This window comes from Prenolepis imparis, unplaced genomic scaffold (assembly GCF_030444845.1).
Source record: "Prenolepis imparis isolate NDT839.2.m4 unplaced genomic scaffold, iyPreImpa1.0 SCAF_4, whole genome shotgun sequence".
In the NCBI taxonomy this organism is placed as follows: domain Eukaryota; kingdom Metazoa; phylum Arthropoda; class Insecta; order Hymenoptera; family Formicidae; genus Prenolepis; species Prenolepis imparis.
The window spans coordinates 7731532-7759500 of NW_028141162.1; the positions used below are offsets into that span (position 1 = coordinate 7731532).

At 37.3% G+C, this 27969-nt stretch overlaps 1 protein-coding gene and 1 long non-coding RNA gene across 2 annotated transcripts in view; one reads left to right on the forward strand and one right to left on the reverse strand.

Moving 5' to 3' along the window:
• LOC145934869 (uncharacterized) overlaps positions 1-27969 on the reverse strand; it is a 103558-nt gene that overhangs the window by 46703 nt on the left and 28886 nt on the right. The window lies entirely within an intron of this gene.
• Positions 852-27317, forward strand: LOC145934868 (zwei Ig domain protein zig-8). Its single transcript, XM_083035686.1, has 6 exons — positions 852-3179; positions 13130-13296; positions 20472-20682; positions 21739-21866; positions 23919-24087; positions 26890-27317. The coding sequence occupies exons 1-6, from the start codon at positions 3134-3136 to the stop codon at positions 26994-26996; spliced, it is 828 nt and encodes a 275-aa protein (XP_082891812.1). The 5' UTR covers positions 852-3133; the 3' UTR covers positions 26997-27317.

Consider the following 27969-nt stretch of genomic DNA (forward strand, 5'->3'; position numbering starts at 1 on the left):
GGGAAAAATCGAAATGTTTGAAAAGGAAGATGAGAACGAATCGAAATCTGAATACGATGAAAAGATACTTATTTAATTTTTTCGAATGCGTGCGATATGCGTGTGATCATTTTCCATATTTCATCGTTATCTCCGCAATGGCCTTCTCATCGAATGACAATATTTCTTCGAAATCACGGACGTACGTCCAGCGAGAACGGTGAGGAAGTTCGCGCTGAAACTCGCCACTCTGCTCCGAGAAATGGGTGACCCTCAGCGACCACCAGTCAGCACGGATAGACGACGATCAGCTCTCGCCGGTGTTCGCAGGTCGCGTAAGAAGATGACAGGGCCGGCACTCCATTATCGTTCTGTAACTCCTTTTAATTATCTCGGCCATAAGTTATAACCGGATTCGCGCTTTTTCGCGTCCTTATCGGTCCGGAGCTGCGATTTTCCCCAGCGCCGACGAGAAGAAGAGGAAAAAAAAGAGGATGAGATAGGGAGTAGAAAGTGAGGAAGAGAGAAGTCGGCGAGGGAACAAGCGGAGAGAAGAGGAACAAGGTGCAGAAGAAGAATAAGAAGAATAAGAAGTAGAAAGAAGAAGAAGAAAAAGGAAAGGGGGATGCGCGCGAGATAGGCGACAGGGTAAAAGGGTGGCGGCTCCCGCGGGGGTGGGGAAACCCCATTCTGATGTACAACCGAGCTATGGGAGGAACTCGCGCGCGCACAGGCGCGGACACACGTACGCACGTAGCTGGCCACCCATACCAACGACTAGAAACCGCACACAGGCGCAGTTCACTGGGCTGTACGGGGCGGCTGCGTGCTCGATGCCCGAGTGGCGCTCGCGCAATGTAGTCCCTCGGCTATCCTCGACGCGGGAGCATCGCCGTTTCGAAAGAGCCGCGACCTTTTCCCCGTTGCGTCGCGCGCCTCGCGTTCCCGTCGTGTTGGCGGTGGTGTTAGGGGGTGAAGTTCGCGCGAGAGGGGCCCGCTCGCTCACCCGAGGACCTGTCATCCACGAACCCCCTTTTTCGCGACGAAGGAGTGCGTGAAATTCCGCATAGCGACGACATGAAACCGCAGCCTCGTAGATTCCGTCCTTGCGCTGCTCCTCGGAGTTGACGGAATCGGTATACGTACGACTCTCTTCTCTTTTCCTCGGGTTCTCTGTTCTTCGTTCAAACGTTCCCTCAAACGTTCTCTCCGTCTTATTCGCGTATTCTGGAACGGGAAAGTGCTCCTCAGACGTTCTCGTATGGTCCACGATGGTGTGATAGTATAGTGTTGGTACAGTGAAACAGTGTCTGCGAGCGATGACGGTGTCGAGCGGATGATCAAGTCAGAGGATCATTCAATCATTAGTCGCGTGTGCCGTTTGATTAAAATTGGTGAGATCGGAGTAGAGAATGCAAAGTACATTAGAACATCGTTGGACATTCTAGAATTCCGGAAGAACGAATCTTTTGTTACCGCAAAAATAACTGTTTAGCAATAAATCCATCACTGCCCACTTGGAAAATTAGAACAAAGTATATTAAGAAAAAAGAAGATAAATCATCAATCATCGCAAGCGCATGCAAATTTCATCGCAAATTCCGTCCCGCAACGCTTCGCCTTGCTGAGAACAAATTCGGCGTGAAACGTCTTCAACTTCGTCTTCAACTTCGTGCTGGAAGGATCGTTTCGAACATTTAAAGACAATCTCTCGAGAGATCTACATTCAATTACGGTGGCATTGTGGAAATATCGGTGAAAATCTCGCTTAAGCGCCTATCGCTAGAAGAAACAGACATCGAGAGGAAGTCGCAGTAGAAAAAACTATATCTAGCCCGGCCGAGAGTTGTGCGGCGGCGGCCGATGGGGAGATGTTAAAGTTAAAAGCCGCTCGTAAAACGCGTCGTCTCGCGGGTGCTACAACGTTGTGCGAGCTTGTTTATCTCGGCTGCGATACCGGCATCGATGCAGAATTGAAAGACCAGTAAAAGTCGATCCTTTCTTTCTCCTTCGTGTCGAACGAAAACGTTTTTGCGCGATGCGAAACTGCGATCGTGAAAACGAACGGATCGTATAGTCTGTTATGCAGTGCCTATAAAAGGAACAAAAGGAAAAGGAGAAGCCAAGTTCTTTCGAGTTTCTCGTTGGCGGCTACTATTGAAACGACTCGTTCGAACATCAACCCTTCGAAAGAGAGAGGGAGAGGAGAAATTACGAGCTCAGAAAAATGCGGTGGTACCGCGCACTCGGGGAAAATAACCGCGGCGGAATGATCGATGAAACGTCCGACCCCTTGTGTAGATTGCATTAATAACGTCGATCGTCAGCCTAATGCATCGCGAGCGATCTTATGGATGTCGATGTAGCGAGGAGCTCCAAGACGCCGCTTAGTGTCGGACGGGACGGTTCCCCTATCCAGCAATATGGATCGCATAGGAGTAATCTGCGTCGAAAGAGCGAGACGAGCGAGTGATAACAGTGATATGGAGATCGTTTAAGTGTGCGTAAAAGGCCGATAATACGCGGCCGATAACGCGGTTCAAATTGAAGGTTGACACGACTGATGTTAGGACACCGCGATGTGAAAAACAAGCTGTTCCAGAGTTCGCCAGTCATTCAATAACGATTTTCGACAGAGATGTGCACGTGAAATAATATAATAAAATAAAACGCCAGAGTTAATTAGAGTAAAATTCCAATTTTCCGGCTTAGTCGATGTGATTCTTAGCGCGATTCGCGAAATATCACGATACGTTTTCGCATTACGCCGTTATTAGCGACGTCGTATCTCTTTCCGTAATTGGAAGAATGTGATATCATCGTGGAATTCATCTGTGCTAGTGAGCGAATTTTATTAAGCAGTGGTCGGTTGGTTTAACGAGATTTTATCGACGAGGAAGAACTAATTAAAGAGCTCTGTTTAAAGTATAATAAAGCGAGATTACGTGACCATTCGCGCGTGAGTGGCTGTGCATGTATCTACGCTGGTACGAAGTGGTTCTGTCCGATCCGATCGGGAATGTCACAGTCATCACGAAACGTGATATGTGTCAAGTGAAACTGTTTTCATCGTAGATTAGCGTCTCTTGAATACGACTGAAATGCGTCTGAGATAGTATACCAGTATGTGAATGAACCACGCCGGTGAAAAGCGATGTCTACTTCTCTTCCCACATTTGTCTGTTTTATAATTTGTTTTGGTAAGTACACTATTATACGCATTATGTTGAGATTAAAAATATAAAAAGTTAAAAACCGAAGCGTTACAAGTTATTGCAAAAAGAAAATACTTTAGAAATTCACACCATAAAATATAGTTTTACACTATAAACACATAATTGTTTCGATTTTACAATTAACGTAGAATCTCCATTTGTGTATTCCGATTAAAAGCAAAAACATTACGAGGATTAAGGATTAATTTATATATATATATATATATATATATTTATTTATTTATTTATAATATATGTATATAAATATACATATATGTATGTTTGTGTAATATATTATTATGTAATGCATATTTCAATCGTGTTTAAACGTATCAACTTAAATGTGTAGTTAAATGTATCACGAAAATCCAAGTTTATAACAAATCACGACATCAAACAGATCACGATTCTGTAACTATCGATGCGCTAATATTCGATGCATTCGCATTAATTGCACACGCAATTATTGAGGCACTTAATAACGGCAATATATTACATGGCTTTAGCGCCTATACGTTGTTACGTTCAAGTCTCAGGCACGTATGTATGTCCCAATTAATGTTTCGTGACTTAATGCAGTCAAGTCACCTATCCAAAAGCAAGGGTTGTTGATGACTGCGATGTGTCTACATACAACAATCTGCATACATATATAATGATATACGTCGACTACTTGTAACGCGAATTTTCGTAAAAAATTCAGGAAGAGATTATGGTGGTGTGCTTCAGGGGAATATATATTTTGAAATACACGTATAGTTATTAAATATTATTTGCATCTATCTGAAAGCATTACGATTCCTGCTGAATATTTTGAAAATTTAGGAATAAAATATAAAACTATCATGCAATATGCAACATTCTAATGAGTTCTACATGTTATAATTCAGCAGAATATGAACAGAGTTTTATGTCGAGATAATAACAGACTTTATACTTGAAATAGCAAAGGCTGAATTAATTTACATAATAAAATTTGTAAGATATATATATAATTGGAGAGACAAAGAGGACATTGTCGCAAAGCTAGCGTGTATTTTCTTCGATACAAAGATTAATATTTTAATAAATCACAAATGTGCTTGTAATTGACGCAAATATTGTTCACACACAAAAAAAGATTTATTCTTTAAATATTTTATTTTTTATATATACACATATATATGTATATATATTTTTTAACCTGTATAATAATTTTTTTTTACGTATTCTATGAGTTTCTTTGTGACATCATTCATATGTATTCTTTATTTTTAATATTCCATAACGCTTTGAGGACATGTGTCCGTACGTTAGAAAACGGGAGGGCCGAGAATTCTCTCGGAAATACGCCAATACTTGGCACTCGGCACAAACGATGTAGATATCTCAAACTTTCTCGTGAAAATACACGAAGCATGATTTCACAAAGTTCACGACCGAGGTACGCCAGCGATAAAAAAAAGTATTTTTACAAAAAAGGACAGAGTCTGTAAACTACTCATTCGAGAACTATAATCAAATATCCCCGAGATGACCGCGCAAAAGCGAATCGGATAAACGCATCCGTTTATATATTTTCCGAGTATATCTGCGCTTATATCGTTAATTTTCAACGCAAAAGCAATGACAATTTGAATAAAATTTATATTAATCATCGATATGGCGCACGTGCGCACAATTGTTTACGCTCCAAGCTATTTTCAGTTTTATAAAATAAAATTTTATAAAATAAAATGTGATATGACAGCACGTACTTCGTCGAGACATTTCACGACAAATCTAGTTTCCATCTCATTCGAATACGCGTCGAAAATAGTAAACATCTCGCCAGGATCGTATGTATGTGAAAAAGGTACCGACTTTGATAGCGCGTGCATACTTTAATCGACCTGTTAATTGTGTCACGCACATACATATATATTAAGATGTCATTAACGCTTGAGTGAACATACGAAGTATACTTCAGCTATCGCTGTAATTCCGCATTTAAAGTACTATTCTATCAGCATATCAGAATATAAAAAAATTTTTTAAAAACATACACGAATGTCATAATAGCAATTATATATAACGAGTCAATTCAAAAGGTCGTCGTATTACGTCGTCGAGATAAGACCTGCATTGAGATTTATCGGCTCGTTTAAAGACTAGATTCATCGGTAAAGTTTCGGGAATTACAGAATTACACGCGGATTAACGCAGATGTAATTTCCGTCCCTTATTCGCCGTTGAATTCGAGCGCGCTCGGAGTTTCTTGTACGAAATCAACATCGCCGAGAAAATTCACGACAATTCTCCCACATGTCGCAAACGTATTCGCGTTCGCGACAACTGTCACAGCTCGATTAAAGCGTTTGGAAAAGATAGGAGGAAAAAAAATGACATGACAGTATATAACCCTCCGTTTAATACCATCACACGCTTTATGCACTTTCCATCGTGAGACGTGTGGAAGGTTTTCCATCCTCGGCCGCGCGCGTCCATTCATCCGTTTTTACACGTGATGGAGTAATTAAAAGCAACGACGGCGATGAATCCCGTATCGCGGCGTAGTCTGCCGTTGAAAAATTCAAATTTCAGTTTAACTACCATCGCACCCGGCCGAAAAGATGTAGTTTTAATTCGACCGCGCCGGAACATAGTGCAATTTATATTACCGCGCTGAAAAAAAAAAGAATAATAATTCGCAGCGTGACGAGAAACATACGCGTCTAATTTTCTGAAAAATTACGCGACGAGCTAAATTAATTAATTCGAATCACGGTGCCCACGCCAATTCACGAATAAAATAAACTTAATTTAATATTATATAACATTTAATCTCTCTCTCTCAATTATATATCTCTCGTTAAAAATAAATAATTACATTTGACTCGCTTTTCGAGCTTCGATAATCTTCTCGCCCAGGGACCAGCACGCGCTCTCCGTTCATCGTGTTTCAGACGTTCATTATCTAACGACTCATTAATAGTCTCCCTCGCAGCACTCTAATTCGCGTCGACGCGACGCATCGTTATTAAGGCTATATCAGAGAAAGAAGGGATATCGCGCGACGAAAACATATGGACTGTGTTAAAATTTAACGAACCGTATTACCGGAACGTCGCTGTAACCGCGGATTATCGCGACGACGCGAAGCCAATGTTTGTAGATGCTTCTCGACATATGTATGTTCGCTGCTCGCTCTCATTCGCGTAGAAACGATGCCATATAAACTCTCTACGTGTCAGTGTACGACGCGTTTACGCAGTAACGTCATTGACCTCGTAGAATTTACAGCGGATTTTTATGGAGTCGAGATTCTACACGCGCTTTCCTCGTACTCGCGTCGACGTAGCATTTCTTTATTAATGGATTAGCTGGAAATTATACTAATGAGATGACACCGAGATTCATTGACGCAACTGTTTAACAGAATTATTTACAATGCGTGTGTGTGTGTAAGACATTGTTTATATATTATTTGCAAAGCTACTTGCAAAGCAAACAATTTAAAAAATCGACGAAAGAATTAACAGAAAAGAATTATGAAGAATTAAGAAGAAACTAGGATGAAATTTGTTTGTCTACTTTTGATCCATTGATTTAAAATTAGCAACGACAGACTGACAGCTGCCGGATGACAGATTTCTAGCGAGCTCGCACAAGTGAACGTTATTTCTACCTTCATATTTCTACCTTGTGAAATATATTATAGCCGGGAGTAAAAGCGACATGAAGAGTTCTCACGATAGTTACTTACGCCCCATCTTCTTCCTATCTCGAAAGTCTCGGATATGCAGCTTGCGCTCGATGGAAGACGAAAAGTCTACTAACTTCCAGACGAGTAAAAGCAGTACATCAAGTAAATGGATAAACAGGTAGATAGATATATAGACTGGAGGGTTAGCTATGTAGATAGAAAATGAATGGATCTACGAATAATTCGTTATAACTTGAAAATTCGATCCAGAAAAATCGAAATAAAAGAACTGAAGCAAAACACACACACAATGGACCTGTATAATGAATTTCGAAGCAAACATAAGAATGCGAGTCCCAGCGAGAAAGATTCATCAAAAACATAATGAACTGAAATACGAAATTACTCGACTATTTATGAAACTTCTCTTGCAGCTGCGGACTGTTTAGTGAATATTTTCTAATTGTTCTGCGAAAGTTGGTCGGAATATGGTTGCGCTTTGAGATCTGCGAAATTAAATAAAGTTAACAATGAGTGTTAACTTTATGATATGACATTTTACTGAAGCGCAATTTACAGTGCGGAAAAGTTTTCATTATATTACATTATTAAATTGCATTTTATGCTAACCTTTGACAATTTTGGTTGTTATAAATAAAATTTATATAAATAAAATATTTTTTTTAATAATAATAATAATTAAATTAATATGATATATATGTGTGTATGTTTCAGAATTAAAAAAATATATATATAAAATTAAATTTTATTATTCTGTTATAAATCTGTTCAAATTTGTACTCGTATATCTTTATACGATTACTTTAATATTTGAAAAAATTGTTACTTTGCGCAAAGATTAATTGTTATCGAATAATATTCTTAATACACATGTATAATTATCCTAATGCAATAATTATTATTAATTATAATATAATTAACAATCGTCATTATAATAATAGTCATTATAATAATAGCACTAAGTAAATCTACAAATCTCTACAGCGCAAATCTTCAAATAAATCAGACAGCTCGGTGCGCAACAGACAAACTAATCTTCTTAGTTTACCATGCATTTTTCAAATATTTCTGACAACATATCGATCATTGCACCAATGCTATAGACATTCTCGATACGGACATTCTTGCGATCGCGCAGCGGCTATACTTTCGTGTTCTGTTCTTTTCCTTCTTCATTGTTCTTTTCCATCGAAATGTGATCCAAGAAGCTCGCGCTAGCTGTCCATCGAAAAAGATAAAAAAAGAACGTTGGACAAGGGATTCGAGTGCCAGGAAACAAAGTTGGCTTATCCGACCACGAGAGGAAAACCGGTTGCAGGGAAGAGAGAGAGAGAAGGGAAAAACGACGGTCGACGGAAATAGGATTTTGCGGCCGGCTGACCAAACCAGCCACTGTCCTTCAATGTCCGAAAGAATTTACCTCCGGCTTGACGAATGAGCCGTGATAGTGGCTACCATTGGGTCCTCCTCGCGAATCGTTAAAGTCTGAAATAATTATAACGACCGTGTAATGTTGTCCACACACTCGATCCTATTCTCGTTGGGTCCGAAGCAGCTGTCTACAATTTTCTCACAAGCTGGAGACAATATCGACCTAATATTTCTGTGACCGAGAAGAAAAACGGGGAAAGTTACTAATAGATCTATCGCCGTACACGAGCGACCACATCGCTATCTTCTCCTCTATTAGTTGACGACTCGAAGTGATTCCAATTTCGGGATCGATCAGTTTGCGGTGATATGCTTCTCTCCGCAGTATCAAAACGATTTCGTCGAAATTCTATCACGGGAGATCGAGAAGACGACGATGATGCGCGCGACGGGTGGATGATCGAATCCGCGCAAAAATCCGTTCCTGTGGATTCGAGCGCGAAATTAATTTCCGGCGAAAGATCATGAGTAATCCGTTGCCTATGATAAGCTTGTCCCGCAAACGCATCTTTATATCCTCAACTATCTCCCATGTTTATCTTGAATCTTGAATCGATCAGATAGATCTCTGAGTTTACCTAATGTATTTGACAGACAAGGAGTGACACCGAGAAGAGATAAAGTTGATTGTATGCTGATGATAAGAAACTGAAATCTCTGCAAGATTGATCGCACGAAGATTGAAAAGAAAATGCAAGTGTTTGTAGATTAACCAACTTTGTCTAAAAAAGTTTGAACGATTTATCAATAGCGCGACGTCTGGATAAAAGAAAATATCACTGAAGTATTTTTCTAGTGAAATCACAATCGACAAATTGCGATGTAAAATCAAACCGTTATTTGGAATTTTAATAAAGAGAAAATTATAAAGTGACTTTCCCCAAAATTATCGATACGTAATGAAGAGAAAATTCATGCTCGCGTCTTTCGAGACAAAATTAATTTCTGGTATAACAGAACGTCTCTCGGATCTGATAATCAAGTGAACTTGTTTCAGCTCCCTCCCGGCTCAAAGGACCATAAAACTCGATCCACCGACGGTCGTTCGAATCAATAGCAAGCTCATTGCGTCAACAACGTAATTCTCTTACTTAAGGAGATTTTAATCCGATCGCTTTTCACGCGTCGTCAGAAAGTGCACTTAAATCATAAATAATCTAGTCTCTCGCATTAACCATTATAACAATATTGCTAAGATGAAAACGTAGGTGATTTGCCACGAGAAATAGTTGTATATTTCATCGTGAAATAAAAAGTGAGAAATGTAGTGACTAACCGCTATCAGCTACTTTTACACATCCGTATAATCTAATTTGCATATAAAACAAAGTTATTAATAATTTAACATTTTCCTTTCCTGTGTCCATCAACGAGCGAGCATATATGCATATTTAAACATTCCGTTTTAAGTCGTAAACGTAATAGCGATTGCATAAAATTAATTCATAGCAATTATTTTAAAATGTGTGATGTGCGCATAAAAATAATTTATTTTATTGGCATCTTGATACACAGATCTACACAATTACTCGGAAAAGAATCAATAAATTTATAGTTTGTAGAAAAAAGCATATTTAGATACGTATATACACAGATAGTCGCTGCAAGAAATACCCAAGTAGCTATAGATACTCAAAACTGCATAAAAAAAACGTAATTTATATGAATTACCTAATTGAATACATTGTCACAGAAAGAAATATCGTCAGTTCAATTCATTTCTCGGTCGGAAATTTCGATGAAAACACGCGAAAGCGGGCGAACTTTTCTCGCGTGGAGCACGGCAAAGTTTCCGCGGAAGAATTCGGATAGGGAAAATTAATTTCGCCAACGGAGAAGGCGAATGATGTGTGAGTTCACCTGCATCGAACACGAGGGGATTCGAGGGAACCGCCTTCCACCAGTGGAGAAACCACGGAAACGGACTCAATGAGTGGCAGTCTCGCGAACGAACGGCTCGCGAACCTTAACTTAGAGAATCTTAACGTCACGGAAGTGCTTATATACCAGCGGCAAGTTTTGAAAGGCAATTACGGGAATTATTTATTATGACAATAGGCTACATTGGGCGCCGGAAAATCCATTCGTTTACAAGTTTCGTATTATCCGCGACACGGTACATCGCGGCCAGTATATTTCGAAAAGTTCGACAAAATTTGAAATACGAAGTGCAACAGAATGTGCTGCCGGCGGCGATTATGCTTAATCCCGCCATCGATGAAGTTTGATATTACGTGCACGTCGACGTCGCCTTTAAACTTCGTGGCGCTTACGAGCCCGGCAGCTATTCTCCCGTTAAAGTCCGTGGATTATCCGTTGTCTTGCGGTGATGTTAAAAACGTGCAAAATGCGTCAGTTTTCTCACGCAAATGCAATTTTAAAAGAGAAAAGGAAATACCTCGGAAGAGAGAAAAAAGATATAATCAGCATTAATTGTAATTAAAATCGAGCAAAAAGGATTCTGTTTTTATCCTATTCTATTTTTTATATTTATTCGTCACAGTAAATATTTCTTTACTCCTTTTAACGCGTACAAAAAACTTGATTAAATTATTAATTCGAGAATCTTCGGATCTCTCTAAATATCATCGCTATTACAAAGGGGACAATGGGGAAGTGGAACAAGTATCTCTATCCTAGTTGAAATCAACTCCGGCAACTAACAAGAGTGCACGCAATTCCGTACTAATCGCGAACTCGCCCTAAACATCGCACAGTCGGAAATTCGTGGCGCACGGCTGTCTGACTGTGTGAAGCACTTGACGAAATATAATTCGCAACTGAGAAAGTGCTTGCCGCACACGCGGCTGATCCGGAAGTGCAATTCGGAGTTGGTGATAGTTCGTGCATGCACCACGGATATCTGCGCTATTGCAGTTGTATAACTCGGCGTCTTAATCAAGAATCGCGAATTTGAATGTAAGAATGCGGATTACGTGAGAATGAAGAAATTATTATCAATGTTGGACAGAGAACGATTATGGCAGAGTTACGTATCTTAAAACCTCGCACGCAATAACATCAATATTTGTAATCAAAATTTTAAATTACGCCAGAAATTCCATGTCCACGTTTCTTCTTTTATATTTTTCTCCGGAAAAATATGCTTTCCATATATGTATAACGTTACGCAATATAAATATGCAAATGCTTGTTTATTCAAAAAGCAGCGGCATAAACATTTCACCGGAACGCATTTGGAATGCATTCATTACAGAGATAGAAAGATAATTAAGTAAATTGTACTTAACAATTATAATTGTACGTCTCACTTACACGTTCACACGCATAAGCATGTAATATTTTATCGTTTTAAAATTATGGTATAGTAACATTGATAAAAATTTAACAAGAAGATTTGGATGTTTGAAGAAACATCGACGATAATTTTGATAATACTGTATAATGCGAAAAGAGCGAGTCTCAACTAAATATTTAAATTGAAACGACAGAGCTGACACATATTGCTAATGATGATTTTTACCATCTGTAAAGGTTTTTAAGCGAAATAAAAAAAAAACCAGCATGGACTAGTGCGGAGACTCGTTATTTTCGCATTCGTTATTTTGCAGATGACGTTTGTCGATTTTTATGTCGTAACGAAACGACTTTACGTCGAAAACTGTAGTTAATCAAAGGCGCCCGTTGCTAGAGTTAACGAAATCCGGAATGACTGAAAACAAAATTGGTTGGAACTAGAACTACTTTTACAACTCTTTTCGAGTTTTTCATTTTTCAACCAAATTTCCGCGTCAATTTATATTTTTTCCAGTACATTTGTTTTTTTTTTTTATCCTAGCAAAAATATTCAATACAAAAATACAGCTTTCTCGAGACAGGATATTTCATAAATTAATATAAAAAAATAGATTGCATTGCGAAAGAAATTATATCGCGCTTCGATGGAATATTTTCCAAGTATCGCAAATTCTGGATGTATATTTAATCGACAATTTAAATAAATATTGTATTTTGAACATATAAAATATTGATATTACCATGGATATTTTAATCTGCAATAATATGACAAGAGCATAAAAGGGAGAATTTGTACAATTAGCACAGTTTCGTTGACTAAACCAATTTCAATAGAATAATTTGGATTTCAATAAAATCTTCCCGTTACGTTCTGCGTAACATTGATAAAAGATTCGCAGAAGAGGGAGAGAGAGATATCTTTCAAATAGCACGCGTGGTATGCTTAGCAACTAGAAAATGCACGTACGGTATACGTGTACACGATATCGCGCGGATTTCAGAGGAAATCCGGCTTTAACGTCGCGCTGCCGTCACGAAAAGGAACATTACCGTCACGTCAAGATATAATGTGATGTATTTAAATGGGTCCGTTCACGTACTGCCACGCGAACTTTTACCATGCGCGACTGACGTGACGCGACAATCCGTGACGTTCACGTTACATACGATCTCCAATGTGACGCGCTGTTGTGAACGTCTAATGCCCGAGTTTCCACCCTGACGCTTCGAGAGTCAAGTGGCCTCGTAGAATGTGATGCATCGTAAATCCGCCGAAAGTTGGCGGATACTCCGAGAATCCCGTGGGCGCCGGCTTTCAAACTATCCCTTATCATCAAACGTGTTATAAAAACGAGACATTCAATTATTGCCGATCGTAACTTAGTCGTGTTAAAAAGGATCCATAGATCGAAAGATATAAACGCGATGCTATAAAATATTGATCGATTCGTTCGAAATATATATATATTTTTGCATGAGAAGGCAGTGATGAATTTACTCATAAAAATAGTCTCTTTATAATATGTTAGCGTAATGACGAGAGACATATTTCTGTTTCCAGGTGGTATAGCGTCATGCCTAAGAAACTTTCGAACCGATTTCCTAGAGGAATGGCCAACGCCGGGCACCGGACCTCACTTCGACACCTCCATGCAATCGAACTTCACAGGACTGGTGGGGAAGACGGTGCATCTCGTGTGCAAGGTGAAGAACTTGGGGAATCGAACGGTAAGCCATCGTTAAAATCCATCGTCTGGTTCGTGACCAGGGGCGCTATATCTTAGCTCGAAGCGGACAGCGCGCTGGCCAGCTACGCCACGTCTCGCTGTTGAATAATTTAAGGGTAGGGCCGCACGAACGACCTTGCGACCCTTCCTTCGCGATAGTAGCGGATACTTTAACGGCGTGTCACGTCGCCAGATTCGCCCGCTCACTCGCTCGTCTCTCTCGCCACCAAGAGAGACTCGTTAAACAATTCTTTAATCGATTAATGGCCGATGGAAAGTTAAACTGTCATTTCGGTCGGAATAAAAAAGATTTAAGTATAAAAAGTAACACAGTCGCACTAGCGTGAGAGAGAGGTATTGAATTTATTAAATATACGAGAAACTATTTTAATTTTAGAACTAAAAGCTTCTCTCCGATGAAAATCATAATACATTATACATATCCATTGATCTCGTTTTAGCAAAAGATTCGATAGCATTCAACTAGTTGCTAAAGTCGATCACACGAACACTTATATATAAACATAGAGATCATATTATTGGATTGGTCTCTAATCAATCGAATATATCTATTGTTATATTTGATTGATCTAATTATAATGATGCAGTAATCACGTCCATATATATGCAACAGAAAATAAGCGCATCTCTATGAGACGCGCGCCTCGCTTATGAAATATAAAATTGTTCTTCTTACATGAAGTCCACAGCATAGTTCGTTCAACGTAGATGAGGCTTATTAAATAAACATTACTGTTCCTTCATCGAGCGCAGTGCCGGCGTCTCATGAAAAAGGCAAGCGATGTTAGCGTTTATGTTCCTACATTATTAACCGCTCTTCTTACGTAGAGTGAACTGAAGCTTTTTTTTTTTGCATTTGTACAGCGCGTCGACGAATTACACTGCTTTGGAAAACTCTCTCTCGTACAATTCTCCAACTACATTATTAAATCATTCTTTAAATGGGAACTACCGTTCGCGTATTGTGTTTAACAATTATTTATATTACTTGTCGCTTCCTCTTCACGCGTTTAGACATTGCAATTAATTTCGCTATTTCTAATCGACCGAACGTGCTAAATAAACGCGTGAATGTGAAGATTAAAGAATTGCAAATTTGATTATATAAAGTAAATACAAAGTAGCAGATCAATCTGAAATTTTTTAGGAACGTCGCTGCGCTATCGGTTTTGCATATATCGATAGTTTTTTCGCTCTCCTATACTCCTAACTACATATTTATTACATCTAAATCTCAGATTTGCGTGTGCTCGTAATAAAATTTGGATAGTTTTCAAGAAATTACCAACATGCTTTCTTTCCTTTAGAGTTCAAATGTCCATCGGATACTTCTGTTTAATACTTCTGTTTTGATATTGTTTGATATGAAGCTTATTTCATTGCTCGACGAATCACGAATTGCAGTTTATTTTTCGTTTATCATCGCGGAATTGAGGTCAAAGTGTTTACTCCCGATAGGAAAGTGCGAGTATGTCCAGAACATTCGTCATTCGAGATTATAAAAGCACCCCGTTACATTCTACGTGCGATGTGCGCTTAATCCGTCCTTTCGAGCTTACTTTGTTGACGTGATGTCGTCGGATCTGTTATGATATATGAGCTGCTATCATATCGCTCGCTCTGGAAAATCCAGCGCCACCGTTTACGCGAAGATGCATAATTAGCAGCTGTTTATCTGGGCGAGCTAAGAAGCCGCTGCAAATACATGGCGGATGATAATAGCCGTCTTCATTAGCAAATGTACAGAGGCCCTAATCCGTTCAAGTTGGTTTCAATTCGGCTTACCCTCTCTTCGGAAACCGGATCAACATCGCCGCAGAATCGATCTTGGTAATCTTCATTATCTCGATGGAATATGATAAATGCAAATTATATATAATTACTTCTAAAAAAATTCTAGTAAAGATTTTGGGAATTTCATATTAAAACAGATGTTACTGCCATTTTCTTCCATCAAATTCGTTTTAAGAGAGATGAGCTTTAGAAAAAAAGGGAGATGGCAAAAATAATCATGTTTTGTTTAATCTTTTAACTTTGAACGTTACAATATTTTACATTTATTTGATATTAATGTGGAAATAGAATGTGAAATATTCCAGCCAATTTTCCTGCTTGCAATACGCTCCGCGTTGTGAATAAATCTGTTGACTGTCGATGTTGAATAATAACAATATAGCCAATCATTGAGAGACCGTAATTATCCTTCTGCATTTTCAAATATCCATTTCGTGGTCTTTCGATAATAATTAGTGATTAGCGCAGAGTTTATTCGCTGCGCAAACACACGAGAACGACTCGACGTTTCGAAAACACGCGGCTTAAACATCCACAATGGAACGTGGATTAACGATGGATTCGACGAGTAATATAAAATCTTTATTAAGCGAAGCACATAATCGTGAACACGCGGACTACGGCTTTCCATGCTTGCGCCATCCGATGTTACACACGATTCCCGTAATGATTTATGAATATTAATCGAACATTATGTAAGAGCTTCCCTCCCCCCACGGATATTCGAGCATAATTGAACGCTGTCAACGCGCGGCTCTGTTCGCAAAATTAAACCGAACGAACAAAACGTTCTGGATCCACTTCCATAACAAGGGATGTCGACGATGTCGATGCGCCACGCGCGGTTACGAAAGGCAAAATGGTGATGTTTCGGAGCACGAAACTAATAATTATAATTATTATTATATTATATTATATATATATATATTACATAATTATTATAATTATAATTATTACATTGTCTGATAAAGCGTTCAGCAAGCATAAACACAAACAAACTACATCTATGTATCTGCTAAAGGGATACGCAATATAAGTAGTTTTAAAAAATGGACATATTCTGAACAAGATTATTCTGCGCGCGTGCCTCTGACAGCTAAATCCCTTAGTTTTCATAAATTGTCGTACAAATGTACTCTGCAATTTTATAGCTCAAAGTGCGCATCGTCGCGCGCTCTCACTTTGTTTCAGCCACGCTAACTCAAATTACTACTGTCAGTAGGTTCGAAGGTTGCCCGTTTTTTGAAATAAACGCTAGCTACACTGCGCTCGCGCATTGCCGCTTCAAAGCACTCAAGATTATTAGAAAGCGTATCGCGCAAAGGGCGTGCTGTTGTCTTTTTCGCGAAGCTGCGAGAAGGTATCGATGTATTCTTATATCGAGAATGCGTCGATCAATCACAGTCTTTTCTTCTTCGTCCAACGAAAGCTCATGAATAAAGGATCGATCAAAATAAAAAGGCTGTGCAAATTTACAGCGTTCTGTGATTATCGGCTTTAAAGTTTACTACGAATTAACATTGCATATAAATCATTTATATATTCTAGGGCCAAACGTTATGTTTTATTAAATTTATTAATATTATGTAATTAAAATATTTGTTAATATTAATATTACATATTAAAATATCAATTTAATATATATTATACATGTATATAATAAATTTATAATGGAAAATAATTAATTATTTATGGCGAGACAGTCGGTACATTTATTAAAAAATTGGCAAATGTGTATATTTGATATTCAAAACTGTGAAAATACGCGAAAATACGAGATTCTCCAATAATTTCCATATAATTGAGTTCTCGTGTAACACGTGATTGTATAGTTTTGCTTCCCGTTGAGCTTATCTTAAAGTCGTCATAAGGGATACAGACGGATGCAGAGGGATATTGCTGTGCATAGTATCATACACCATTACCGCGCGGAGCTTTCGGTTGAATTTCGCCAAACAATGCAGAGGTTAATGCCAATGACACATGCGCGTCAAATCTCGAGCACGCGAGGACTGACGCAAGTGCCGAAATTCGACGCTGAGATGGGACGATGCAAAATTTCTATCACAGTTTATAGCTGCATCACCTCACACAACAGGCAAATCTAGCGGATCCAGTTATGTGGCTTTTAACGCTTTATTACTTCGACATAGACTTTGTTGCGAATTGAATGCGATATTGCCGTAGGATAGACTACCATATGAACGATACAGAAGATATTCTGTGTAAAATAAAAATACATCTATCAGATTAACGTGTATTTTAATTTACGCTCGCTGCATTGCTATTCTAACATTTCATAGAGATCTATTTTAATTCGATTCTGTAATTTTTAAATTAAAAAAAAAAGTTTTGTTTCCATTTGAGATAACCGTAGTTTCCAATTTCGTCTACAGCGATCGATTTTATTTGCGTCATTCCCGTTGGAGAACGTAATCCTTCTATTTTGCAAAAGCCGCGCTTTAAAGCTGCATGAAGACGGTGAATTCAAGCCGAATCCAGATATAGTGAAACAATCACGCCTGGAAAATCCCGCAGCGCCCAAAGTCTGTAGAATCGATTTCAATAGCCGACTATCAAAAGCCGATTTTGCATTTCGCATAGCGTGTTAGGTGCGCGCGGCACGACAGTTGCGACGCCTCTGTGTTTTCCTCGTCCCGTTCTTCGGCGCCGGCAACCCTGTCGTTTCGCCAGGCTTGGATGGATAGATTTTGTTTGGCTTTCAGCCGGCAACGCTAATGCCAATAACACGGTCGTGTCATCTCGAGAGCTCCAGCTGGCGCAGGTGCCGGATGCAGGACGAGCCAGGACAAAACGAATCTCTCCATGGCGACGTCACTCCTGTCGAGAGGACGTCAACCCGCGATCGGTTAATACATCGAAGCTTCCGTAAAATGATCCGAAAAACGCGCTGTGTCCGCTCGCGATCGCGCAAATATATACTTTCTCCTTTTCCGGTATAAAAATAAAAAAAACCGCGTTAAACCTTTATATATTGAATCATGTCATCAATCAAACTTTTATATCTATTTTTTGCTGGAATAATGCGTCAGACACGTTGCTCTTTCAATCTGACGAAATTTTCTAGTTCCCATCCGTCCTGATTATGTTCAAGAAGATTTTGAAGTGCTCGTATTTTGCGCGGCGACTTGAAAAATTTTCGCGCAAGCATAATTAAAATGGATGCTATCGAAAAATATATTCCGTGAAAGCATTATCCTCGACGAGCCATAAGAGATAAAATATGCGAAACGAGGTGAGAATTCGATGGCTCTCACCTCGTTAGCTCGATCAATTTCACTGGCATGATGACAGAGATAATTTCATCTAGAATTAAAGGACAAAAGTTAATTACTCTGCTGGCGTTTATTCGATACGTATTTTATGAGCTACGATATCGATAAGTTGAAATTTGGAACAACTCATTAAATTTTCCGCAGAAATGTAATATCATTATGCCTCAAAATCATTTTCAAAAATTTTGTTAAATTAAAAATTAATGAGCAATAATAAACACGATATACGTTTACAATAAGTATAACTAATAAGTAATGAGCTATACTTGCTTGTGCATAACGATTAATTTTTTGCGTACACAATGAGCAAAATTATTTATGTATATTTTCAATTTAGTAAAATTGCACTTTGTTAAGCCAACTCATATTGCAACCTCTCGTTGAAGTCTCGTTAATTTTTTTTAAACCGTTGAAATATCAATAACAAATAAAATCAATCATGTCGTGAATGTCGGTCGTTGTGCGGTTGTCGCCAATTTCCAGAGTTAATTAGGGTCAATCAAATGTAAATGCTACTCAAGAGAATGCAGTCGATGAAATTGCATTAACAATCTATTGGCTTTGCCCACGTTTCCTACGTGCGGATGCGGTGAAATTAGTGGATTTCACTGTGTGCACTAAAACTCCAACTCAATGAAACTTACGTGCATTAGATTTTTTCTTCGCAATATACAATAAGTTAAATTTTGAACAAATTTAGTTCATTAATTTTTTTATTTTTTTTCTTTTAGTTTACAATGTGTCGCCGACAGTAAAAATGCACCAGCAGGAATACAAGATAATATTAAACAAATATAATCGATTTTTGATTTCTGATTTATTTATCAAATGATGTATTATGCAAACAACACCGTAGGCAATGAGGTAGATAAATATACTATAGCAACATGTGATGATGTGATATTAACAACCTATATAGACATATATGTATATATATATATATATATATATATATATATATATATATATATAATACTTCAGTTGATTCTTGATAACGAAAAATCTCGATGTGCTTTTTACTTCAAGTAGCAAATTTTATTTCTATTTCCGTATTATAATTTTGTAATGAAAATTTTGTACATACACTGTGTTAAAAGCATAATAAGCATAAAGTTGATTACTTAAAAGTATCAAAATTGTTGCTGCTTTTCCGAGGATTGAATTTGAATATACTTTGTGTATTATTTCGTATTGATGAGAATCTGATTGAGTAAAGACTGTGTAATTTGACAACTTGCATATTGAAAAAATAGAATGTGAATAATTTTATGATATGATGCGACCTAATTATCACTGCTTTTGAAAAACGTAAAGAGTATATACTTTGTGTATTATTTCATATTGATGAGAATCTGATTGAGTAAAGATTGTGTAATTTGATAACTTGAATATTGAAAAAATAGAATGTGAATAATTTTATGATTTGATGCGAGCTAATTGTCACTGCTTTTGAAAAACGTAAAGAGTACACTTCTCTCGAGATTGTACAATATGTATTGAAAAGTTGTCATCAAAGAGATTGCATTTTTGACAGTTTTTTTTAATATGAAATGTGCAATGACAAAAGTCCGCTCGCGGCGTGATATGGTTGTTTTCGGCGATAGAATATTAAACAGAAAAGTTAAAACAAAAGTATTGGAAATAGTTAAAAAACTAAAATGTTACTTGAATGACATTTGAATAAAACCACCGATATTGTAATTAATATATGAAAATGAGCGATTAAACAAAAATCAATTAAAGACGCTTCTAGATAAAAACTTAGTAAATGTGTGCTCTTTGTTGAACACTTTTAATAAAAGAAAAATTGTTTGAAAAATATTATTTATAAGAAATTGTTATAAATTTTTTAATATTCATATTTATAAATAATATATAACTAAGCACGCATATGCTAGTTTCTTAAATTTCGCAATTTTTTGTGCAATTTAATTAATTGCACAAAAACAAATTTTGTTGCATTATTATTAATAATAAACAATAAAAGAGAATTAATCGTTAAAAAGTATTAGTTATTAATATTTTTTAAATATATAATAATCAATAATTATATCTCTTCTGTTAGGTTTCCTGGGTGAGGCATCGAGATATACATTTGCTAACGGTTGGTCGTTACACCTATACCAGCGATCAACGTTTCGAGGCACTACACTCCCCTCATACGGAGGATTGGACCCTGAGGATACGATATCCTCAGCGCAAGGACTCCGGGATTTATGAGTGCCAAATATCAACGACCCCGCCCATCGGCCACCCCGTATATCTCACGATAGTCGGTAAGCAAATAATTTTTTATAACATTAATTTGTATAACATTAATCTGCTTTCGAGATAGAAAAATCGAATCTGAAGAATGGCTTATATAATGGTAGGAAAATATATTATACTCGCAAACACACATATTATACTAATGATCTTATCTGCGAAAATTGCGAACATGTAATTTTCTTCAAGGTAAAGTTTCCAGTCTGTTGACGGAACTCTTAGACAAAATTGTACTTCACTCTAAAAGATATATTTATTTATAGATATAAATTTCGATATAAATTCTCAGAAACGTTGTTGCGAGTTTGATTCAAACGTTTCGCTCGATGAAATATAACTTTGAAAGTTTTCCGCTAGTTGAAGAAAGTACAGAGCTTCTCTGTAACTGCTTTGCACAATACAAACTTTGTTTAATTAACATATCAAGAAGAATTTTTATTTATAATTAATTCAAAGTACAAAGAGTAAAATTTAGAAAGGATATATAATTGAAACATATTTAATTTTTGCTTTTCCTTTATACAAAAATTAAATACATGATAGACAAATCTTTTATCAATCTTTAATCGATATTAGCGAAAAATCAGTCAAATGTCGTGTATATATACATAAATATTTATGAATATAAAACTCTTAATTAAATTTCCGAATGCTAAATTTAAAAAGTTTCAAAAATATTTGTATCAATATATATCATATTAGTGATATAATACATCTCTTAAGAAGTGCCTCATAAGTAAGCGTCTGAAAGGACAAGTGCGTCGCGCATTTATATTCAAGTGGAGCGTGTAATGAGGTCATATATCCTTGAAGATATATCGTTAATGACCCTCGTGATACTTTAAACAGGCCGTACAGGCAAAGAGAGGATCTTATCGACACGACTTGACCCAAAAGCTCGCCCCACGACGTAGAACGGGCTCCGTGCTGGGTGTCGCGCGATAAAAATATCGAATATATATACGCCAAGATTTATATCGCCTGGCTACGGTCGTTTAACCGATCCACCTGCACGATCGTCAAGGAGCTAGAGGCCGCTCAAGCTGTGATCGCCCTTCTTGTTTTAGAGCCGGTAACCATTATAGTCGGAGGGCCGGATCTCTTCGTCAATAAGGGCAGTACCATCAACCTGACGTGTGTCGTAAAGTACGCTCCTGAGCCACCCCCGGCGATGACTTGGAGTCATAACGCGGAAGTGAGTGTTGCCTCCGCAAATAAACCATTGAGAAATGATAGAATTTTCACAAAAGCGAAAAACCTCTCTAAATTTTAACGATTCTGAGTTCTGAACTCGGTAGTAAAACTTTTAGAATAGAATTCTGTTAAATCCCCTGATAAAAAAAAGTCGAGAATCTTGACGCTAGGATTCAATTTCGCTCTCATTTCTTATATATAAGATTATCTTTTACGTGAATTTTTTTGCACACGAGCATATAATTGCTGCGCGGAATAAATCAATTGAAGCGAACTTAACAACAGAATTCATCTCTGTAATCGAAGATTAGTCTCAAGATTTTCAGCACAAATGTGCTCGGAGAATTTCAAACTTTAGGGGTTTGACGTTCTTTATTTCTGATTTTCCGCAATTTATCTCGTAGCGAATCTCGTTCTTTGCCGTGTCGACAACAGACGCGCATGATTAATACGGTCCGTTGACGCGTATTTTCTTCGCGATGCTGCGAAATACATTTTAATGCTTTTAATGCCATTTTGTGTTAACAAAAGTTACATCGTATAAGCGCGCATTTTGCAAGAGACGCACAAAGAGCGCATTACGCGCGCCGCGGAACTCTTTAATATTGACGAACTCGTTAAAATAATTTTGCAGCGTAACGTTCGCGGCGTCCATCGCGCGGTTTTATTATTACGATGATAAGATAATTATAAATTCCCCTTTGCGCAATACCGATATATTTTGCAATTCCACGTATGTGATATCGGTCGAGCGGAGATGATTCTGCCCGCATTAATGAGACGCTTCGTATGTATGTATGTTAGGTACGTACGACTCTCGGATTAAAAACTCTCGTAAGCCGGTCGATGGAAAAAAAAACAATAATTTGTTGGCTGATTGGCGATATATTGGTACGCCATCGATACGCGCTGCACTCGACCGGCTGCTCTACGTGCTTTTACTAGAATGAAACAGCGGGTAACGCAATTTTCGCAAGGCACTATCGCGCACGTTGATCAAAGTAAAACGCGAAATACATGGAAGATCGCTCGCGCGTTCGGGGTAGCCAAGAAACGAAATTATTTTCCGATTAATCCTTCACGGTTTTCGATTCGCGGATAATCATTTATTCCGTAATGCAGATATATACAGGGAAACGGTTCTGCCATTTCGCACGAAGCGGTACAAAGCGAGTTAGCTTTCTATCGAGAAAAAAGGGAGGAAAACAAGAAAGAGGGAGAGGAGAAGAAACGGAAGAAGAAACGCGGTGGATATTTTTCCGTTCTGTGCAAGTTCTATATGCGTGTCTATCCTCAAAGGGAATACATAAAAAACGTATATACGTGCTCCCTACTATTCTTTACCTTGTACCTCGGAGGAAGATGCCTTTTATCTTTCGCCAAAGAGGCTTCATTGCGTTGTCGGTTGTAAGAGCGGGGATTCCAGGGGAAATGTAAAGAAACAGGCGCAGATTCTTTGAAAGAATGATTGCGGATAAGACGCATACGACGACGCCTACACGTTCAATATTAGGCGACACGAATCAAAAGGAGAGTTACAGTTCTCTTATATTTCCGTTATTACCGGTTAGCCTGAAGCTACAATGTCTCAGAACTCAGAAACTTACAATAGTAAAGTTTAGACAGACGCTATCTCATTTCCGCGACTTGTGAATCGTAACAAAAAACCTAGAGCTATCAATTTAATTTTCTATTAGAATTATCTATAGAATTATTTATTGGTTTTTAGAAGAGATAACTTTTATTTCTAAGATTATATTTTTGTTTATGTGAAATTTTAGAGATATGATGTAAACTATTCAAACTAAATCTATTCGTTTCTATTAATAATTCAGTCACATAATTATGTACGTTACACATCGAATAATATGTTATCATTGTTATTATTATTAGCTTTCGATTATATTAAATATGTAATGTAATACCTCTCTCGTTGTTAGCTTCTGTCTATTCGTGTTACTGCGTTTTGTTCCTCAATTAATCGCAAATACATCAAGCATGTCATATCAATTTTGAAAAAGAAGATATACGTGTATGTTGTGATTTTGCCCAGGTTATCAATTTCGATTCGCCGCGCGGTGGTATCAGTCTCGTCACGGAAAAAGGACCCGAGACGACGAGTCGCCTGATGATCCAGAAAGCCGTGCCAAGCGACTCTGGGATCTATCGATGTGAACCGAGCAACGCGAATCCCAGTAGTATAAAGGTGCACGTTGTCAACGGTGAGTTAAAGTTTATGTATATCAGAAGTACATATGTAGGAACAGGAATACCTTAAACACACATAATTTTAGGCACATATAAGAAGCATATTATATGTACATACATATATAGGAAATGCATATATCATATGTATGTTCCGATATGTGCATCAATTCGCGATAAAGCATTCCTATCTTCGTGTGTATATGTTACGTTATAAAACTGTTATTATATTTCAATGAATCCTTATTTTCACGCAGTATAACGCTGTTTTTCTTACCGGTGTGAACCTAGCATCTCAATTGTTAGCATCTCACAAATTCTCTTCAAATTTACTTGCATCCGGCATAGTTCTAGGAGTTCTGATAAGTTTTAACAATAGTTCAATTGATTTACACATAAAATCGCGTTCTAAACAAATGAGATGCTAACTTCTCGTATGGCTTAACAGCATCTCATCGAATTTCGAATCTTTCAGCGTAAGGGAGCAATATTCCGACGAGTTCAACATCCTGGGCATGAGTTGTCAAGAGTTCAGGGAAAAAAAACTATAATAAAAAAAATTTATCATCGCAAAGTGAGATACTGCACAAAATTTCGGAGTTTCGGTTTATATATAATATTACTCGTATAGTTCTGGACATACTTCAGCATTTTCTAAAGAATTCTAGGCACTGGCAATGTTGAATTATTTTTAAATAAATTAATACTGTTTTAGCGTCGTGTACTTAGAAAGAGGGTGAGATGCTGGGCGAAATCTCGGAGTTCCGGCTTATATAAAATGTTTTTTGTATAATACTGAGCATATTTCAGCATTTTCTAAAGAGTTATTCGTCGGAATATTGCTCCCTTACGCTGAAAGATTCGAAATTCGATGAGATGCTGTTAAGCCATACGAGAAGTTAGCATCTCATTTGTTTAGAACGCGATTTTATGTGTAAATCAATTGAACTATTGTTAAAACTTATCAGAACTCCTAGAACTATGCCGGATGCAAGTAAATTTGAAGAGAATTTGTGAGATGCTAACAATTGAGATGCTAGGTTCACACCGGTGTTTTTCTTCGTACTGTTTTTCAATTTTCCAATGTCGATGCGAAATTTTTTTTTCCAATTTCTGACCAGCATTTTGCGGGCTTCCGGTAAATTGGAAAAAAAAATCGAGAGATCCAAGCGGCTTTACTGCAATTACAACGAATCGAGAGAAATGGTGCCCGTTGCGTGAAGAGCTGCGGAGAAGTAACATTGATTGACTTCTCTGTAAATATTGCAAGCTCCGAATGTACCTGGCAAGTCGCGCGTTAAGCCTGAAATCGATGGCTGCGGCGATTGCTCGAACGCGGAACACCGCGAATAAACCTCCCGTACATGAAGCTGCGAAATGCGGTGAATTTCGAAATCTTGTTTTTCTTTCCTTTTTTTTCGTTAATTCGTTTTCTCTCGCCAAACGGGGATTCATTCACCACGAGATGCGTCAATTCGCGATGACAAAGCGATTTAAAGCCTGATTTTCGTGCGGAATCTCGCGCAATTTCCGAGCGCGTCCAGTTACGAGAGAAATAAAATCAAATGAAAGCAGATTGTTTCATCTATCCTGAAAGACGGAGCTTTCTCGTTTTGCTCGTAACTTGATATATTTTTCAAGCGGATGGAATTTACGAGTTTGCTTCTTGCAGCTGCATGCAATCAAGCGTACGATGCGACTTCACGTAAAGCTTACAAGTTAATTGCACGAACTGTTTTATCGTATCTCTCTAAATGTTATATTTCTATTCCATAATCTAATTCATCGCTTTATATTTAAGAAAAATTAAATATATTAAATATAAAAATTAAATAAAGAAAAATTTAAGAAAAATTAAAATATTTAAATAGAGAAAGATTTATGATGTAAACGTATGCCGATCTGAAAAAATTAAACAATAATTATTCCAGAAATGAGAATTATATACATTATTTCATTCCGAGACAATTCATTTATCTCTTTATATTAATTATCTCATCTCCCCCATAATACGTGACGAATGATCGATAATGACATAATAAAGAGCGACTATATTAATTATAAACTTGAAGCATTAACCACATTTAGAGCAACAGTTGATGGATGGGACGATCTACTGATATATAACGATATACGTACGGCAGAATATAATATGTTAGTGTCATCATATCAATATTATTCATTGACATTGCATGTTTTCGTACGCGCTACGTACATGTATTTTTTTTTTTTTTCCCCCCATACTTAATACCAAATTGCATTTCTTTTGAAATATTTTTTTATATGCAACATTTGCCTGTTTTTGCACTAAAAACAAGAACTGTACAATATATCTAAAATTTCAAAAAGTTTGTTGATGCACAAATATTTTGGTTGATAAAAGCCACCTACGTTGTTTATAAAAAGCTCGTTTCAACTCATGTTGCATTGATAGCTCTCTCTCTCTGTAATTTAACTTATTATTTAAATTTAATTGAATGCATTATTAATTTCCGACTTGCAAGAAATTTGTATCGGGTTTTGATGAAATCGGTTATTTCCTATTTTCACTGCAGGAAAAAAACAGGGATTAAAAGAGAATTAATTAAATTTAAATACAATATCATAATTTAAATTAAATTTTATACAATATCATAAGATTGATAAAATGTCAATTGTCATTATAAATTCCGCCAATATTGATCAAATCAAATCAAGGCAATATGCTGCCTCTTCTGTCATGGTTTTATAAAATTGTACAGAATTGTATATGTAAGTAAGTCACACGACTCACAAACATTGAAATCGCCATGTCGAATCGGTAAAAATTTCTGTTACAGAGGAACATCCGGCGGCGATGCACCACGGGGATGGAAGCTCGTCGTACAGCAAAACACAGCCGATTTGTTTTATAATTTTAGTGATAGCTAATATAATGTTTATATAAGGCGAGAAGTACAGAAACACACTTACCCCGACACACATAATGAAACGAGGAGCGCGATCCCCGAGAATCGCGATTTGCCTATTTAACGTCGTTAACGTTTCTTGGATAAATATTTGTGCAGGGTAAACAGAACATTTACCATTTACATTAAAAGAAGAGAAAAAAAAACTTCCGTGACCAAAAAGGATTTTCAAATATCAGCACGGCACAATAATCGGTAAGAGCGTAGTATTTTGTTAACATATATCATCAAGAACGAATAACTTACGACGTCAAAATTTATTGTATTATTTGTAAATAAATTTATTGTATGTACATATCACACAATAAAACGATTGTCTTTATCTTGATCGTCTTGGTTCTTGAATGATATGAATTTGTCGAATCGTCATAATCTTTTTTTATTGAATCATAATTCTCATATTTTTTGTTCTCTTATATAAGAAGAATATTATTGCATACATAATAATGTTCATATGCTGGATAAATACTACTTTTTCTTATCTGTTTTCTTGGAAAATATAGATGCGAGATTATGTCGCCAATTTTTCTCAAAAATGTTGCCTCGATTGCGATCAAAAAAGTTTGCCTCGTTATATATCGAGGAAGTTTCGCTATATTTAATAGAGCGCAACTAGCGCATCTTCATGCCGTTCTGATTTTCCTCGGGGATGCAGAAAGAAGAAACACCGACGAGCGCGGACACCGCCGCTAATGACAACATTAATTACACGCGCTATCTCGCGCTCGTTAATTCTGGCGCGGCTCTAAATTTACCTTGAAAAAAATACGGGCACGTAAATTCCGCGTTCAATCGCGCAGTAGTGTTTTCGATTAATCAGAAACGATCTCCCATATCTGTTCGCGTCTATCACGTCTTAAATGCCTATTTTATATTAATATTAACACGATCGTTTAAATTTTAATGTCAAATTTATCCGAGACTAATGGAATAACGAACGTATCGGAGATA

Bases quoted from the DNA above. Each gene is read 5' to 3' on its own strand.
- LOC145934868 (XM_083035686.1), top strand. From the start codon at position 3,134: ATGTCTACTTCTCTTCCCACATTTGTCTGTTTTATAATTTGTTTTG. The intron at 20,683-21,738 runs GTAAGCAAATAA...TTCTTGTTTTAG, and splicing joins CGTATATCTCACGATAGTCG to AGCCGGTAACCATTATAGTC. The intron at 24,088-26,889 runs GTGAGTTAAAGT...TTTCTGTTACAG, and splicing joins AAAGGTGCACGTTGTCAACG to AGGAACATCCGGCGGCGATG.